We start from the raw sequence: 16,557 nt of genomic DNA, 5'->3' as shown, positions 1-16,557 counted from the left end.
TAATATGTGAATATACTGATAGATTAACATGATTTAAACACTTTAGGTTTCGAAATATATTGTAAGTAACACAGAATATGATTGTAATAAATTATAAAGTTAGAAAATAGTTTTATGAGCCAGAATAAGATCACTTTATTAAAAGGATTAGATAAAAGTCTGGTGTCCTCAGAGGCGTCTTGCGATATGAATAATCCACAAGTTACGAGATCTTCATAATCGACTCCTCCTGTGTCCGGTTGACCCAAACTGGCTCGAAAGAAAGTTAACTTTGACCCATTTGATGAAATACAGGCCTGGAGCCACGCTACAATGTAAAAGCATGGTGTGACATCAGCTAGAGGCAGGAGTGATCATACAGAACACAAATATGTGGGAGATAGTTCTCCCGGCCATGCACCTTCTCCTTGTTTATGTCATGGGGCAGGCCCCTAACTGATGCACCCTGCCCTTACAGCATCATCTCAGTAGCGTAGTCTCAGTCAGAGAGCTAGGATCTTCCAACCTGGTAAAGAGCAGGAAGGCTGAGAGGCCAGTTGTGACAGCAGGACAGGTTAAGCTCTAATAGCTGGAACCATAAACAAAGTCAACAAAAAAACTAGAAAACTCTTGCAGAAGTTTTTTAACGGGACCTGCCTGCTGGCACAAGATGAAGGCCAAAATCATGATCCTGGGGTGACGTCAGGGTGATCGCCTCAAAGTCAGACTATAGAGGAGACGTTGGGTCGATCACTGCAATATCACGATTTTCACAACCACATTACATTTTGATGAAACGTGTGTGTGTGTGTGTGTGTGCATTCGCATAATGAACACACCCATGATGAACGCACAGTGAATTATTTGTATGTGTAATTTTGTGTAATTAACTAATGAAATTACTGATGAATTTACTAATTACCTGATCTGTTAAATAATACATTATTAAATTAATTAACCTCTGAATGCTGAATAATTAATAAATGAAATAATTAATTGTATAATTTATTAAAAAACTAATTGATTACCAACTAATTTACCAAAATAACTACTAATTAATCATTCATTGTTATAACTAATTATTTGATAAATTAATTACTTTATATTAATAATATAACAGTTGATAATAATTATTTATTATTATAATCTGAGAAAAGAATCAGTTAATTATTGTATACATTTTTTATTTTATGTATTTATTGTATGTATTTACATATTTATTTATATATTTAATTAATTGTTTATTTATTGTTAATATTACTAATGAGCCTAAATAATTAAATGAATGTTTGATTCATTTTTTGATTACAAATGCACATTTACATTGTTGTTAGCATTGTTTCCACCGTTACCATGGAGATGATAGAAGAGCTCATCTCCATGGACATGTTAGAAGAGCTCATCTCCATGGAGATGATAGAAGGAGTGATGTCATAAAGGCACGGGTATAACCAAGAGTGAGTCAGCTTCAGCAGCTATTTCATTTCAGTATAGCTACACACCCCAGCAGAGGCAGCTTAGCATACACGTCTGAAAAGGACTTTTATTCATCTTTATTTCAGTTTATCTTCTTAATTTGATTAGAAAAACTGAAGATTATAGAAAATCCAGGCAAGATGACAACTTTCTTACTAAATCTTGGCCAGGCGATTGGAAACTGGCTTTTTACCAGCAAAACTGCTGAGCCATCAGCACAGGAAAATGATATTGGGGAAAATGTTTGTTTAGAACAGAAACCAAAGGACCAGCATGGTACAGACGATCTCAAAGAAAAGGTCGAGCTTTCCCAGGTTTCTGGTCCAACAGACATGGAAAATGACACCAGCGTTCCCCCGACAAGCCAGCATTTAGACAGTTCTTTGCAGGAACCTAGCCAAAGAAGGGAGGCTCTTGGAAAAGCTAACATTAAAGACCTGGCTCTTATTAAAACTCTGAAAGCTGAGAAAGACAGTCTCTACGCCATGATGACTGAACAACAGTCAGCTTTCAGAGAGAAAGAGTCAAAGCTACAAAAAGCTCTAGAAGATATGAAGCTTTTAAATCAGGAGCTCCAAGAGAAACACGACGGTGTTCAAAAGAAGGCTGATTATTTACAGGAAGAGCTCGACAAAGAAATCCTTGCTCATAGTTATACACTGGCAGAAACTACAGACCTAATCACAGAACTGACAGCAGATCACCAAAAACAGGAGACACCGGAGCAGAGCAAGTCTTTTGAAAGCAGAGAGAGGCAATTACTCAATGCTCTGGACACTATTAAGACTTCGTGTGAAGAAATCAGTGACATGTACAACTCTGAAGTGTCTAGCACCAAACAGAAGTCTGAACGTTTGGAAAAGGAGCTGCTAAATGAAATCCGGGCACACCAAGAGACTAGAAGTCAGTTGGTGACTCTCAACAATCAGTGGGAACTCTCTATTGTCCAGCGAAATATTTATATTAAAAAAATAGCTGAGTTAGAAGAAGAGCTTAGCGCCAAACATGAAGCAGATGTTTTTTCTAAACAGCAGGTTGAACGTCTTCAGGAGGAACTTGATAAAGAAATCCAGAATCATTCTGAAACCAGGGCATCGACTCAACAAGTAATCCAAAATCTGACAGCTGAAAGAGACTTTCTCAGGAAAAACGCTTGTAGGAAGTCCTTTGAAGAGTCGAAGCAACCAGAAAAGCAGCAGAAGAAACCGCTCAGAGACACAAGAGCAAACCATCAGACTTATTTAGTGCTGACTCCCAGAATGGCAGCGATGTCTGTTGCCCAGAATACTGTTTATAAACAGAGAATATCTCAGCTAGAGAAAGAGATTCAGGTACAATATGAAACAGAAGTTCTTCCTGCTAAACAGCAGGCTGAATGTCTTCAGGAGGATCTCGCTAAAGAAATCCAGGCTCATTCTGAAACCAGGGCATTGACTCAACAAGTAGTTGAAAATCTGAGAGCTTTAAGAGACAATCTCAAGAAAAACGCTTGTAAGAAGTCCTTTGAAGAGCCGAAGGAACCAGAAAAGCAGCGGAAGAAACCGCCCAGAGATACGAGAGCAAACCATCAGACTTGTATAGCGCTGACTCCCAGAATGGCAGCGATGGCTGATGCCCAGAATACTTTTTATAAACAGAGAATAGCTCAGCTAGAGAAGGAGGTGAGAGAAAAACATGAAACTGACGTTCTTCCTGCTAAAAAGCAGGTTGACCACCTTCAGAAGAAACTCGATCATGAAACCCAGAATCATTCAGACGCCAAGGAGAAGAATAACGAAGTGATTAAGGAGCTGAAAGCAGACACAGATAAACTCCAGAAAAAGAAGCGTTATAAGTGGTTCTTTTAAACCTTACATCGTAGTTGTGCAATGTTTTATAGATGCACTTCACCCCCAACATGAGTCGTGCCCTGAACATGTCACACAAAAAACTAACTAGAGGTCTGCTCGCAGGACACAGGTTCTTCACCGGAGGATTTGCTTTTAGCATCGTTGTTCTTTAAACTGAACTGAAGTTAAACTTTATCAAGATAAGGCAAACTTGGTCCAAACTTTTTAGAAAAATATTTGATTAGGCTTTGGTAATTGCTATGAGGGCCTAATGTTGCCAGTTGGGGTAAAGACTTAGGCTGAGAAAGCGTTATAATTGTGTTCACTGATTTGGGTTTTAGCTACGTTAGCTTACAGCCTCCTTAGGGTTAGGGCGTGTTCACGTTTTCCCCCAGCAGGTAATGCTGAGTTAAGTAGCTTATGTGATTCATTACTGATATACTTAGATACTCCCAGTGTGTTCTGTGAGAAGTTCAGTCATAATTTTGCTTGAAAAACAAGCTTTATTAGTTATATTTGCTACAGTTAGCGTGTTGCTAATTAGTTACACCCCCCACAAATTTAAAATGAACAAATTCGCCACTCAAAACCTGCTGTTTGGGTTTTAGCTACGTTAGCTTACAGCTAACGCTTTATAACCCGTCTGTATTCTAGACAGCTTTAAAACTAGTTAGCTTCATGATTTTACAACTCAAAGTATAGGTTTACGACAAAATTTGTAGAGGTTTAGATGTCTAATAAATTATGTTTACTTACCGAAAAGCCACCAGCCAAGTGTGACAGAATGCCCCAGTCAAGGTAGCACGGCTAGCTGCTTTGGCTTTTATTAGCTGGAGAGTTTACAGTTTCTTCAGTGCAAAACACCAAAATCTCGTGTTTTGCTTTGACAAAAGTATAACTATCGTTCACTGAGACCCAACAGAGATCAGAAGGAAGAAATGCGTGATAATTTTAGTACTTATGTATAATAGTTAAAAATTAGTTTGAAGGTAACTGAGACTGATGTTTAGTGTTTGTATTTCAAAGTCATCTTCTAGTTTTTAGGCGCAATAACACACAAGGGTCCTTCAGGCGTGTTCACGTTTTCCCCCAGCTGGTAATTATGTGATTCATTACTTATATACTTAGATACTCTCAGTGTGTTCTGTGAGAAGTTCAGTCATAAATTTGCTAGAAAAACAAGCTTTATTAGTTATATTTGCTACAGTTAGCGTGTTGCTAATTAGTTACACCCCCAGAAATTTAAACAAACAAATTTGCCACTCAAAGGCTGCTGTTTGGGTTTTAGCTACGTTAGCTTACAGCTAACGCTTCAGTTAGCTTACAGCTAACGCTTCATAACCCGTCTGTATTCTAAACAGGTTTAAAAACAGTTAGCTTCATTTTACAACTCAAAGTATAGGTTTGGCACAAAATTAGTAGAGGTTTACTTTAGATGTCTAATGAATTACGTTTACTTACTGAAAAGCCACCAGACAAGTGTGACTGAATGCCCCAGCCCAGTCAAGGTAGCACGGCTAGCTGCTTTGGCTTTTGTTCAAATTATATTAGCTGGAGGGGGTAAGTACATGTCAGCTGAGACATCGTACGTTGTTAATAACTCAGTTTTATGTTGAGTTAAGTAGCTTATGTGATTCATTACTGATACTTAGATACTCTCAGTGTGTTCTGTGAGAAGTTCAGTCATAATTTTGGTAGAAAAACAAGCTTTATTAGTAATATTTGCTCCAGTTAGCATGTTGCTAATGGAAGCTAACCGCTTGCTAAATGAGGTACTTAGATTTATTTACCGTCCTTTTCCCATCCTGAACAGACTCCTGTGTGAAGCTGTCAAGCACACATTGATGGGAGATTGTATCTTCTGTTGTACCAGGTAAGCTCATAAATAAATGGTCAAAAGTGTGTTTTATTAGCTTAGCTAATCGTATTCTAATCTATCTGGTTTGTAAAAAAGTCAACTGAGAAACATGTTGTTCATAACTTGTAACTTTAGCTTCCTAACTTGTAATTCTAAATTTTTACTTGTATTTCTTGTTTTGTAACAGGAAATTTTCATTTTGTACATATATTTTTTATTTTGTAAAATCAAACTTTTATTTTGTAAATTTACTACTCATTTTGTAACATCAAACATTTATTCAGAATTGTGAAACTTTCGGTTTTTACCTAGCAGACTTCCAAAATAAAAAAGTCAATGTACATGTTTGAAATCAAAACTCTCTAAACACACATTTCATTCTACAGGTACAAACCTTACCTAGACTGATCTTAGTGTTTATCTGTGCTTTTAGCACCCCCTAATGTCTGTTTGTAGGACTGAAAGTAAAATTATTTCTTGAATGTGCATTCGTCTTTTTAACACCTTAATTTAGCAGATGAAATGTCTCCCCAGCCTTCTTTAGTGTCTTGTCTCCCCAGCCTTCTTTAGTGTCTACAGGAGTGGCTCTTCAATAGATTAAACAAATCAGCTGTGTTAATGATCTAAAACATGCAGGAAATGTGCTAAAAGCTGACTACAGTGCCAGGTATGTCAGCTCAAGTCACAACAGATCGGCCCCCAGTCTGAAGTTGCAAGTAGAATATTCTGGCTAGATTTGGCAACTGGAATGTCTTATTATCAAGTTCTTCCAAAGATCTCTGAACATCCTCCGGTCATCCAAAGTGATGCGTAAAGCTGGAGGGTTGGCGGTGTGATTTTGTTGGCCGGAAGTGGAAATGGAAGGCAGATGTAATACCGGGAGCTGAAAAAAGCAAGACAGCAAGACATCATCCTCATCATCCTCATTTATAAAGCACCTTATTACACTTGTCATGTCCAAAGTCCTTTACATGATACAATGAAAAACAAATCTACTTTATGGGGAGCCTAAGTCACGCTATAAGATAACTGAGATGATGAATGAGATGACGGAAGTTTTAGTTATCGATCCTGAGGTCCAGAGAGAGAAACTTTTACCAAAATTACAATCACTGTCTTTAATCCTTCTCAACAACTGAAGATCCTGGGCGGGATTTTTGGCTCTGAGATGTCATTGAAGCATCACTAAAATAGGGTTTTATCATCTAAAGAACATCGCCAGAGCCCGCCACATCCTCTCTTGGGCCAACACGGAGACACTGATGCATGCTTTTATCACCAGTAGAATAGACTAATGCCCTGGGGTCTCAGTTATAAAATATTGCGTAGACTTCTTACTAAAACCGTACTTAAGCTCAGCAAAAAAAAAAAAAAAAAAAAGTACTTACACCAGTTGGGTTTGTGACCTATAAAACACGGAGTACACACAGCTGCATGCAATCTCCACTTTATAAATCAGAGACTAACAGCTGCTTTTTGGTCACATCTTGCCCTCACCACGCCCACTTTCTACCAAAAATGGTCAATGCAAAGTGCCTTGAGGAGCTCATTCCGGCTCATTGAAGCGCACTCCCATTAAGAACGCGACCGCAGATCAAGGAAGCGGTATTTCACACGCAGAAATTGAGGTACTTGTGGGTGAGGTGGAGAAATAAAAGGAAGTGCTTTTGTAAAACAAATAATAGAAAATCCACAGAGTAGCACAGCGTTGCTGAAGCCGTCAATGTTGTGAGTTCTTCAGAGATTTGAAGCGGATATTTAAAAAAAAAGGTCCAATCAGGATTTAATCTAGGGCTGCAGCTATCGAATATTTTTGTAATCGAGTACTCTATCGAATCTTTTATCGATTGATCGAGTACTTTAATAAATTACTCTTTTGCGTTTTTAAACCGTTATATCAAACAGCATGTTATAAAATATGAAAGACCTCTTAAAATGAGCACGCAATTGCCAGTTATTCTTCAAGTTTTATTCAAAATTAGTTTTCAAAACTTCAGCACTTCAACTTTACTTCACAGTAAACAAATGCCTGTGCAAAAAATAAGTAAACAACCTGGGCCGACTTTCCCCTCATGCGAGAATCTACTAGCCCAGCAAGCCAGACAAAAACTAGGAGGATAACGCCGGGGACACACCGGCCACGGAAGCGCCGAGAAGCGAATCGCTCACGACATTCGGCCGCTGCTCGCCGCTCCTCAGTTCAGATCAGACGCGCCCCAGTCGAGGCGCGCCTCGGCTCAGCTGTAGTTTTTCTTTTAAACACTTGGTGTTCTCCATTTCCTCTCTGCCTTTTCTCTTTTCCTCTACGTTTGAGTGTGTGTGTGTGTGTGTGTGTGTGTGTGTGTGTGTGTGTGTGTGTGTGTGTGTGTGTGTGTGTGTGTGTGTGTGTGTGTGTGTGTGTGTGTGTGTGTGCGTGTGTGAACCTATGGTATGAGTTGTTTCTGCCAGTTGAATCTCTTGGAACCCGCTCCATTTCCAACACATTCTCACACCCTAAGCGTCGGAAACAAACGCTTGGTCAGCCACCCTCCACGTCAGACCCCAGACGCCAAAAGTGCCCATTTTCGTTACTTATGTGCGAAAAGGGGTTTTCCCCTTTTGTAACTGCAGATCCCAATGCAGCGTAAAACTGACGTGATTAGATATCCGCTGATCCGGCACCGAACCAGCTCATTTAATAGCGCCTAAACCTTAACGTTTCACTATTTATAACCTTCCCCTCTCCCTCATCCTAACCTTAACCCTCTTGCTACCTAAAACGTTACTCTCACTGCGATCAAGCGTTTGTTTCCCCTGCATTCTGACTCTGACAGTCAGAGTCTGACTGTGAATTTTCGTATTTGCCGCCCAAGGGGAACGTTAGAACATACCATCTGGCGAGGGGGAGGTTACACATACCCTCTACTTTTAACCTCCACCTTGGTAGTTGAAACCTCCTCCTCGCGTTGGCTCGGTCCGAACTCGACCAATCACGAGGCGGCTCCCGCCGTTCACTTCATAGAGCCGGCTTTTAGAGCGATCGACACATCACTAACGTGTTCGCTGGCAAAATGGTTAAGGTTAGGATAGTGGTGAGGGGAAGGTTAAATAAGAGGATAAGGTTAAATAAGAGGATAAGGTTAAATAAGAGGATAAGGTTAAATAAGAGGATAAGGTTAAATAAGAGGATAAGGTTAAGGTGAGGTACAATGAGCTTGTTTGGTGCCAGTGTAACGCTGCATTGGGATGCAACGGTAGCGGACATCCCATCGCGTCAGTGTAACGCTGCATTGGGATCTGCAGTCAAATAAGGGAAAAACCCCTTTTCGCACATAAGTAACGAAAAAGGGCACTTTTGGCATCAGGGGTCTGACGTGGAGGGTGGCTGACCAAGCGTTTGTTTTTGACGCGCTGGGAGTGAGAACGTGTTGCCAATTCTGCAGCTGTATCCTAGCAGTTTCTTCTGAAATGGGTACGTAAATAACCGTGTTTTTCGGGGGTCGTACAGCTCCTTGTGTTTCTCAACTTCCATAATTCATTTAAAGTCATCCATCTTAACTGCTTGCCTCAGACTTTCTGCCTCTCTGTCCTGTTTGCTCCGGTGAAAAGGCACCCAAAACCACACACCCCTTCACGTGGTCACACACGCACACAAGTTCGATGTGTGTGTATGTGTGTGCGTGTTCGTGTGGTTTTTCTGCAGTGTCTGATTACGAACACATTTGACTATTGCGGAATTTTATTTTGAAATGCTTTATTTTGTTAACCTTGCCGGCCTACCTCTTATGTCTAGGTTTGACTTCCTGCCAGAATTGACGCGATTCACCCGCGGCTCGCGAAAAAAATAGAGCCGGCGCGAGGCGATTCGCGGCGCTTCAGCTGCCCATGTGGTCTTAGCAAGCCCCCACAATGCGGCTCAAAAAATGGTCCCAACCCGGAAGTAAGAGAAATTGCAGTTCCACCCTCATCCGCTGGGGGCTGGTGTCAGAAGCGAGCAAATCCTCATTGACTCCCATGTTAAAAATGCCATTTTCACAGCAGAAATAAACATGTTTACAGCCTGGTTCCAAAACATGTTTTTTGACTCCATGCTTTCGTTCTTTTTTAAACACAGAAACAGTTTTGTTTACCTGTTTGTAGCTACGGTTTCGCCGACAGCTGCCGGCTTCTTCAGCGTCAGCCTGAAGAAGCCGGCAGCTGTCGGCGAAACCGTAGCTACAAACAGGTAAACAAAACTGTTTCTGTGTTTAAAAAAGAACGAAAGCATGGATTTACAAAGACACAGCAAGAACACACCTAAGATGTTTTTTGACTAAATTATCTAGTTTATACTCATGACAACTCTGAGGGGGTTGAATTTTTTTCTCACTTTTCTGTTTAAGTGTATTGAAAGCCTAAAATTCTGTATAATTAATGAGCAGCCGACACACGTGACCGCCGCCTCAGACCCACGTGACCACAGAGCTAGCTCCGTGGAAAGGCCTCAGTACAGCCTCGGTCTCTCCTGGAAACTGTGTGGGGATTTTGAGTCTCTGTGCTTGTGAATTCTGTTTTGGATAATATTGGTGCAATTGTTGGACAAAATGACTTGCTGTGGTATTAATTGCACTAATAGAGCGTCCAAGGAGTCTCCACTTCATTTTTTTCGGTAAGTTAAAATCTATATTTTTATTTTATGTCACTGCCGCCTTTAAACTAGCTGAGTTTACCAAAGTAGCTAGCTAACTATCAGTTTAACATGTAGCATGTACTGTTTAACCATGAAATTTAAATGTAAAATACGGTAAAATAATTAATAGGGCATATTTCGATGGGTAAAAGGGTAAAACCCAGTGCATTTAAGATAAAAATGGGTTGAAATATGACGGAGTGCGCCGCTTGGAGGGACACTCCTGTGCTCCATTCTTTCATCCGGTAATCCCCAGCGGTCAGGCCGGGCAGCCTGACCGATGCGGCGCCTCGCTGCTGCGGGCTGACCGGAGAAATACTGCAGCTCGTTGAGAAGTCTATAGGGCATACAGCGTTTCCCTTAAATCCCACCGCCACGCCGACAAGATCCCGAGATTCTTTGTTTTTGTTGGCGCTGTTTACCGAAGAAGCAGCGGGAACACCAGCAAGTTTCATCAGACTCGTAAAGTTTGTTTTTGCTGGGGGCCCCCTGTATTTTACCGCTCCCTCCTGCAGTCTTCCCCTATTAAAATTTTAAATGTGTAACTTTATGTATTGGGATGAATGACTAATATTCATGTTAACTCAAACGTTAGGTATTTAAGGGGAAAAAACAAAATAATAAACATTATACAGATGTCAAATAAATCAAACTGTAATTAAACTATATATTTTCAAAGTCTCGATTCTGGATAAAATCCAACAACATATGCTTTATAAATAAACACTACACATGGCTTTTACACACACACACACACACACACACGTTACATTGTGATTTCTTATTAAATATTCTATTTGGCGAGAGATAAACTTTATTGTATTTATCCTTGTGAATCTATAATTTAACGGGTAAACTAGTAGTAGCACATCCAACATCAAAGAAAGTAAAATGTTATTATCAGGAGAGGGAGACTGTTTAAGTGGTTAGCAGCAGTGTGCTAGCCGATGGCCCCCTCCATGAGGCCACCACAGCTCAGCAGGACATCGTTGTAGCTTCTTCTGGGGAGAAAAACACTTAGAGAGAAAATAAAGTTAACAGCTGAAATTGCAGGAAATAATACAGTTAAAGAGCAGATTGTAGAAGAAAGAAACCCCTGGGTTAAACTGGTCTGTCTACTGCATAATGCTGAACTCTAACATGTGTCCTCAGGGAAGGACCTGATTGGTGTCCAGAACCTGCTGAAGAAGCACCAGGCTCTGCAGGCTGAGATCACAGGTCATGAACCTCGCATCAAGGCTGTCACCCAGAAAGGAGAGACCATGGTGGAGGAGGGTAGAGCAGGTCTGGTCCTGACATGTTTCTGAGGTGTCTGCAGGTTCTGGCTCACTTTGTTTGGGTCCAGGTCATTTCGCTGGTGAGGAAGTGAAGACTATACTGTCAGAGCTTCATGGACGTTGGGACACGCTGAAGGCCAAGGCGTCCCAGAGGACGCAGGACCTGGAGGACTCTCTGCAGGCCCAGCAGTACTTTGCGGATGCTAATGAGGCCGAGTCCTGGATGAGGGAGAAGGAGCCCATCGTTGGAAGTCCAGACTACGGGAAAGACGAGGACTCGGCCGAGGTATGGAAGTCCCTTCCTGAGAAACTCCAATCGCTTTTCTTTGCTCTCTTTCCAGTCCTTCATAATTAGTGTTTCTGTATTTGTCATTTCCTTCGGTTGTCTACCAGACGTCGTTGCTCGTTTGAGCGTCTCATGGGTTAGGGGTAGAAGTGCTGGCCTCGCACAGGAAGTGATGACAAACGTGTTCCCGTCGCTCTTATTTCAAACGGTTTACGAGCTGTGATGTGCGTTCCCGCTGCAGAGCAGCCATGACACGTGGCAGCCGGCAGAAGGCTCACGCTTTTCCACTAAACACCCGCAGAGCTGCGTCTGCGATGAACTGAGCAGGGTTTGTTTTACGGTGGCGGATCCGATTGGACCATCGCTGCGAGAAAGCTCCACTTGTGTCAGACGAGCTGAAGGTTCTGATGTTCTGCTCCACAGGCTCTCCTGAAGAAGCACGAGGCCCTGATGTCGGACCTGTCGGCTTACGGCAGCAGCATCCAGGCCCTGAAGGAGCAGGCCCAGTCCTGCAGGGTGAGTTCAGAACCCTCGGCCCGTCAGAACATTCTTATCCACCACGTTCTAACACCAGACCTGTTAACCCGACAGCAACAAGTGGCTCCAACTGACGATGAGACCGGGAAGGAGCTGGTTCTGGCTCTGTACGACTACCAGGAGAAGAGTCCTCGAGAGGTCACCATGAAGAAGGGCGACATCCTCACGCTGCTCAACAGCACCAACAAGGTTCGTGTGCCCTTCACAGCCGAGGAACGACCTCCAGCTCAGAGCGACCATCTCCACACCTGCTTTGTGTTTGTGTGACTTTAGGTTGTTTTACTTGAACTCGCATCTTTAGCTGAATGAGGATGGAGAGACGGGCGTGGAAAACAGGAAATGTGTGTGAAACGGCTTTTGTCCACACGAGTCGGGGGAGGAGCAAACGCCTGTCGAGTGTTGTGGGCGGAGCCTGTGGTTGTGTGTGCTTGGATGCTTCAGCCAGTTAATGGCGGTGTGTGTACCCCACACACTTATGCGCCGCTTACGGGTCAGTAGAGTTTGGACCCACACTCAGACGGAGTTCTGATGTCTTCTCAGAGACGCTGATGAGACCAAAGAGGGGATCGAGGAGAAGAACCAGGCCCTGAACACAGACAACTACGGCCACGACCTGGCCAGCGTTCAGGCTCTGCAGCGTAAACATGAAGGCTTTGAGCGTGACCTGGCAGCTCTGGGTGATAAGGTCCACTTCCTGATGGGTACCAGGACCCGGGTTGTCTCTGGAGACACGTTCTTCATGGTTCTGGTGACTCTCTGGGAGAGACAGCAGAACGCCTGATCCAGTCCCACCCTGAGGCTGTGGATGACATCCAGGAGAAATCTACGGAGCTGAACACGGCCTGGAGCAGCCTGGTGGGTCGGGCCGACCAGCGCAAGGAGAAGCTGGGGAACTCTCACGACCTGCAGCGCTTCCTGTCAGACTTCAGGTGAGGTGGAGGCGGAGCCTGGACTGGGTTCAGTCCAGGAGTGGTTCCTGACTAGCTGTGGTTCTTCACAGGGACCTGATGTCATGGATTAACGGAATCCGGGGCTTGGTGTCCTCCGATGAGCTGGCCAAAGACGTGACGGGAGCCCAGGCTCTTTTAGAACGCCATCAGGTTTCTGCCCGGTTCTGTAGAACGCTTCCGATGCAACCGGATCACTTCCTCTGACTCTCTCTTTCTCCTGCAGGAACACCGGACGGAGATCGACGCTCGGGCTGGGACCTTCCAGGCCTTCGAGCAGTTTGGCCTGCAGCTGCTTGCTCGAGGGCACTACGCCAGTCCTGAGATCCAGCAGAAGCTGGAGGCTCTGGACCGCGAGCGGGCGGACCTGGAGAAGGCTTGGGTCCAGCGGCGCATGATGTTGGGATTACGCACGCACACACACAAATACACACACACACACGTACACATACACACACACATGCATGCATGCAAGCAAGCACATTCACTCACTCACACACACACACACACACAGTGATCTGGTGTACCAGTGTGTTCATGAAACCAAAGAAGTCCAATTGCCTTCTTTAAAAATCCATTTGATGTCATACTGAACAACTGTTGTATTTGATTCTAATTTTAATGATTCTGTTTCAGGTGGAAATGCTGTGTGATTCCTGTGCCATGTGGCCCATGACCTGTGTCAGCCTTGCTGAGTTCTCTGCAGCAAGGTTTTCTGGGGCTTGTGGCGGTTCCAGAGTGCACCTGATCCAGTCTAACCCCGGGTTTCCACGGGAGCCGTCAGCAGCACGTCTTGCTCGCGTAAGCTGCTGCTTGGCCCTTCCCACGAGACGCGAAGCAGCAGGGGAGCAGCCGTCACCGACCGAGCACGAAGTCACACGAGTGACTTCGTCAGTAAACACAACAACAAGCAGGAGAAAATTACAACATGGTTTGTGTTTTATGTTCTGTCCGTTTTATAATCACCAATACGGACCTGAAAAACAAAGGAGACCGCTAGCTAGGTGATAACTTCTCACGGGGACGCAGTTAGTAACTTTTTTAAAGTAAAGCAACCGGAAGGCAGTACGTTCTTTATTCTGAAAATCTCGGGAGCTTCTCTCCGTTTCCCCGTCCAATTTCCTGTCTTTCCTTCCCCAAAAATGTCGAACTTGACCCGTTTCAGAGGCGTTGCGCGTAGAAAATAGAACCGGCGCGTAAAGGCCGCGACATGCTGCTCCTGAGACGCGGCCGACTCGCGCTGCTGACGGCTCCAGTGGAAAAGGTTCTGTTGACCACAGCGGTTCCTATCAGCAGCTATGACGTGCTGCTGCAGAAACGTGCTGCTGACGGCTCCCGTGGAAAGCCGGGGTAACACTTCACATCCCAGCACACGCATGAACACATGCTTGTCGATGTTTGTTGTTCATGATGTTTGTGGTTCATGGTTTACATGTTTATAGTTGTTCATCCCACGTTTTCTTGATGACTCTTAGAAATGTTTCTTCACAGGTGCAGCTGCTGGTTGCTGTTTTTATGTTGGTTTGCTAGTTGTATTAATTTTTCCTCTTATTTACTTGTTTATCCTCTATCAGCAGTCTTTATTCCAGATTGGTTCAGCATTTACTTGCTAATGTGGCGATACATAACCCAAACCAATATTACTCAAGGGGAACCTCGTACACATTAAGGCTCCTTGTCATGAGCCGGGGTGAGTACTGCTGTTCTCTTAACCATCTGTGAGTCTCTTGCCAGGAGAGGGAGTGGCCCAGCTGTTCCTGATCAGCAATCAGCGGGATGCTTTCCTATTTAAGGTGGATGGTGGACACAATTCGACGCCAGAAGATTGCCTCAGTTTTGGTAGTAACCAGCCTCTAGTGTTCCTAGGATTAATGTTATTTCGTAGTGTTTTTGCTCTTATATTGGATTTACCATTCTTCAGGATTCCTGTCGACCTCATTGGATACTGACCTCTACTCCAGGATTCGGATATTCAGCACACGGACCTTATCACCACCCTCCATAACCCACCTCTCATCTCACCCAGTGCCCCATCCACCAGGACGCCCCGCTTCTCCCCACCTCTGCTCCCTCTCCTGCGCTTCCCCGGCTCTCTACCTCTCCCTCCTTCAGCCAACACATACACCCACCACAGTAAGTCTGCTGAACACCTCTGCCTGCCTACAATGGATTTTGAAACCAGGACCTATGCTCACCTGTGTTCTCCCTCCTCCAGACACTGAGCTGTTGCAGTTCCAACCACAGACTTATCTGTGCACCTTAAGTTCCTCATAAATAAATCTTTTTTTCCATCAGTTTTTGGTCAGTGTTGTATTCTGCATGTCTTGGGTTAAGTACCTTCCTCCAAACATGACACTCCTCTTCAAAGAGCAAATCTGTTCAGCACATTCTGACAGACAGACCACCATTCTTCTGTCATGTTGCTGTACAGGACATTTTGAGTTTTTCTTTTTAAAGATAAACAGGATTACTGTAGCTGCCCCTGGCACCATGAAGAAAATGAACGGAGAGCCTCGACTTGGTGCATAAACTTTTATTCGTTTCTCTGGTCCAAATGCCTTGGACTTCACTCCGAGTTGCACCGTGAAAACTGTTTAGAGATATACAAAAGCCTAAATAAAAGGTGAACACAACTTTGATGTCATAACAGAAATGGATTACATTCTCACATTTACCTTGCTCCGCTGGCCAAGGGTGCTAAACAAAATAATTCCTCAAAGCTGCTTTATCTGTAGATTTGACTAGGTGATGGACAAGAACAAGAAAAACAATGACTATAGTGTCAAACTAATAACCCAAACAAAAGCGTCAATACAGCAAAACTTACGTGGGGATGCAGTCGGCAATGTGCAGCTGAGGTGACTTTAGGCTTAAGACCTCATTTCAATACTTCAAACAGTGTTAACTTCTCCACAAACAGATTAACCCAAACAGTTTCCTCTGGAAGGGTGTGGCTTATATAAATTCTGTGAGCCAATTAAGGGTCATTGCCATCAGCTGCTCAGCTGGCAGCTACAATTACATTTATAGTGCAATACTTTTCACATTATCATTTTCCCAGACTTCTGTATAACTGTATTTTGTTGTTTTTCAATAAAGAATGACAAATTATTTAAGTTTGGTCTTTGTTGCACACAAAGATCTGTAAAAAATATCTACAAAGCTAATGTTTACATAACAAGTATGATTGGGATTTGCAATATGGCACTGTTTATTTTAGTAAGATTTTTAAACCAAGTAAAGTTAGTAAAGAACGCATTTCTATTGTCTGCTAAGAAACTGTTGGGATTTAAAATGGGCCTGTTGTACAAATAACTTGTAAATGATTATTCCTCACTTTTGTCTTAACCAAAGAAATTCCAGTAATTGAGCAGAAACATTTATTTTTAACACTACATTTTATAAAACAGGGCGCAAAGTGTCGGCACATGTATGTATGTCGATGGTCCGCCCCAACCAAACCAGGAGACACAGACGTCAGGGAGGCCAAGGTTGTCTCCGACGGTCTATGCAGCTCTCTGGGCACCACGCCTCACGTAGCTGTCTCCAATGATCCAAATGGCTTTGGAGAAAAAATAACAGGTTTGGCCTAGCTGTTTAAAGTACAAAACCATACATGAAGTGGTCAAGACAGGTATTTGGAACTTACACTTGCTGCGTTGTGTAGCTGACGTTGGAGACACAGGCTGCCATGGTGACCTTTTAACAGATCTAAGAAAA

The 16,557-nt window shown here is 43.3% G+C and overlaps 1 protein-coding gene across 6 annotated transcripts; it reads left to right on the top strand.

Annotated features, from left to right (window-relative positions):
- The first annotated feature begins 1,292 nt into the window (after positions 1–1,292).
- LOC129163919 (spectrin alpha chain, non-erythrocytic 1-like) lies at positions 1,293–15,338 on the top strand. 6 transcript variants are annotated; one of them, XR_011516245.1, is made up of 11 exons: positions 4,919–5,157; positions 10,943–11,074; positions 11,136–11,353; positions 11,777–11,869; positions 11,945–12,079; positions 12,192–12,344; positions 12,431–12,819; positions 12,891–12,990; positions 13,064–14,676; positions 14,759–14,970; positions 15,053–15,338. XR_011516245.1 is itself a non-coding variant. In XM_070544213.1 (6 exons), the coding sequence occupies exons 2-6, from the start codon at positions 11,053–11,055 to the stop codon at positions 12,237–12,239; spliced, it is 516 nt and encodes a 171-aa protein (XP_070400314.1). In that variant the 5' UTR covers positions 9,362–9,769; positions 10,943–11,052; the 3' UTR covers positions 12,240–12,389. The 6 variants fall into 6 exon arrangements, 2 of the variants coding, with proteins under 2 accessions (XP_070400314.1, XP_054599163.1); XR_011516244.1 differs by lacking the exon at positions 4,919–5,157 and adding an exon at positions 9,362–9,769; XR_011516246.1 differs by lacking the exons at positions 4,919–5,157; positions 12,192–12,344 and adding an exon at positions 9,362–9,769 and having other exon boundaries at positions 15,053–15,337.
- Positions 15,339–16,557: the final 1,219 nt, after the last annotated feature.

The sequence above is a fragment of the Nothobranchius furzeri genome, chromosome 14, assembly GCF_043380555.1.
Source record: "Nothobranchius furzeri strain GRZ-AD chromosome 14, NfurGRZ-RIMD1, whole genome shotgun sequence".
NCBI classification, from domain to species: Eukaryota; Metazoa; Chordata; class Actinopteri; order Cyprinodontiformes; family Nothobranchiidae; genus Nothobranchius; species Nothobranchius furzeri.
This window is presented reverse-complemented; position numbering and strand designations above follow the sequence as displayed.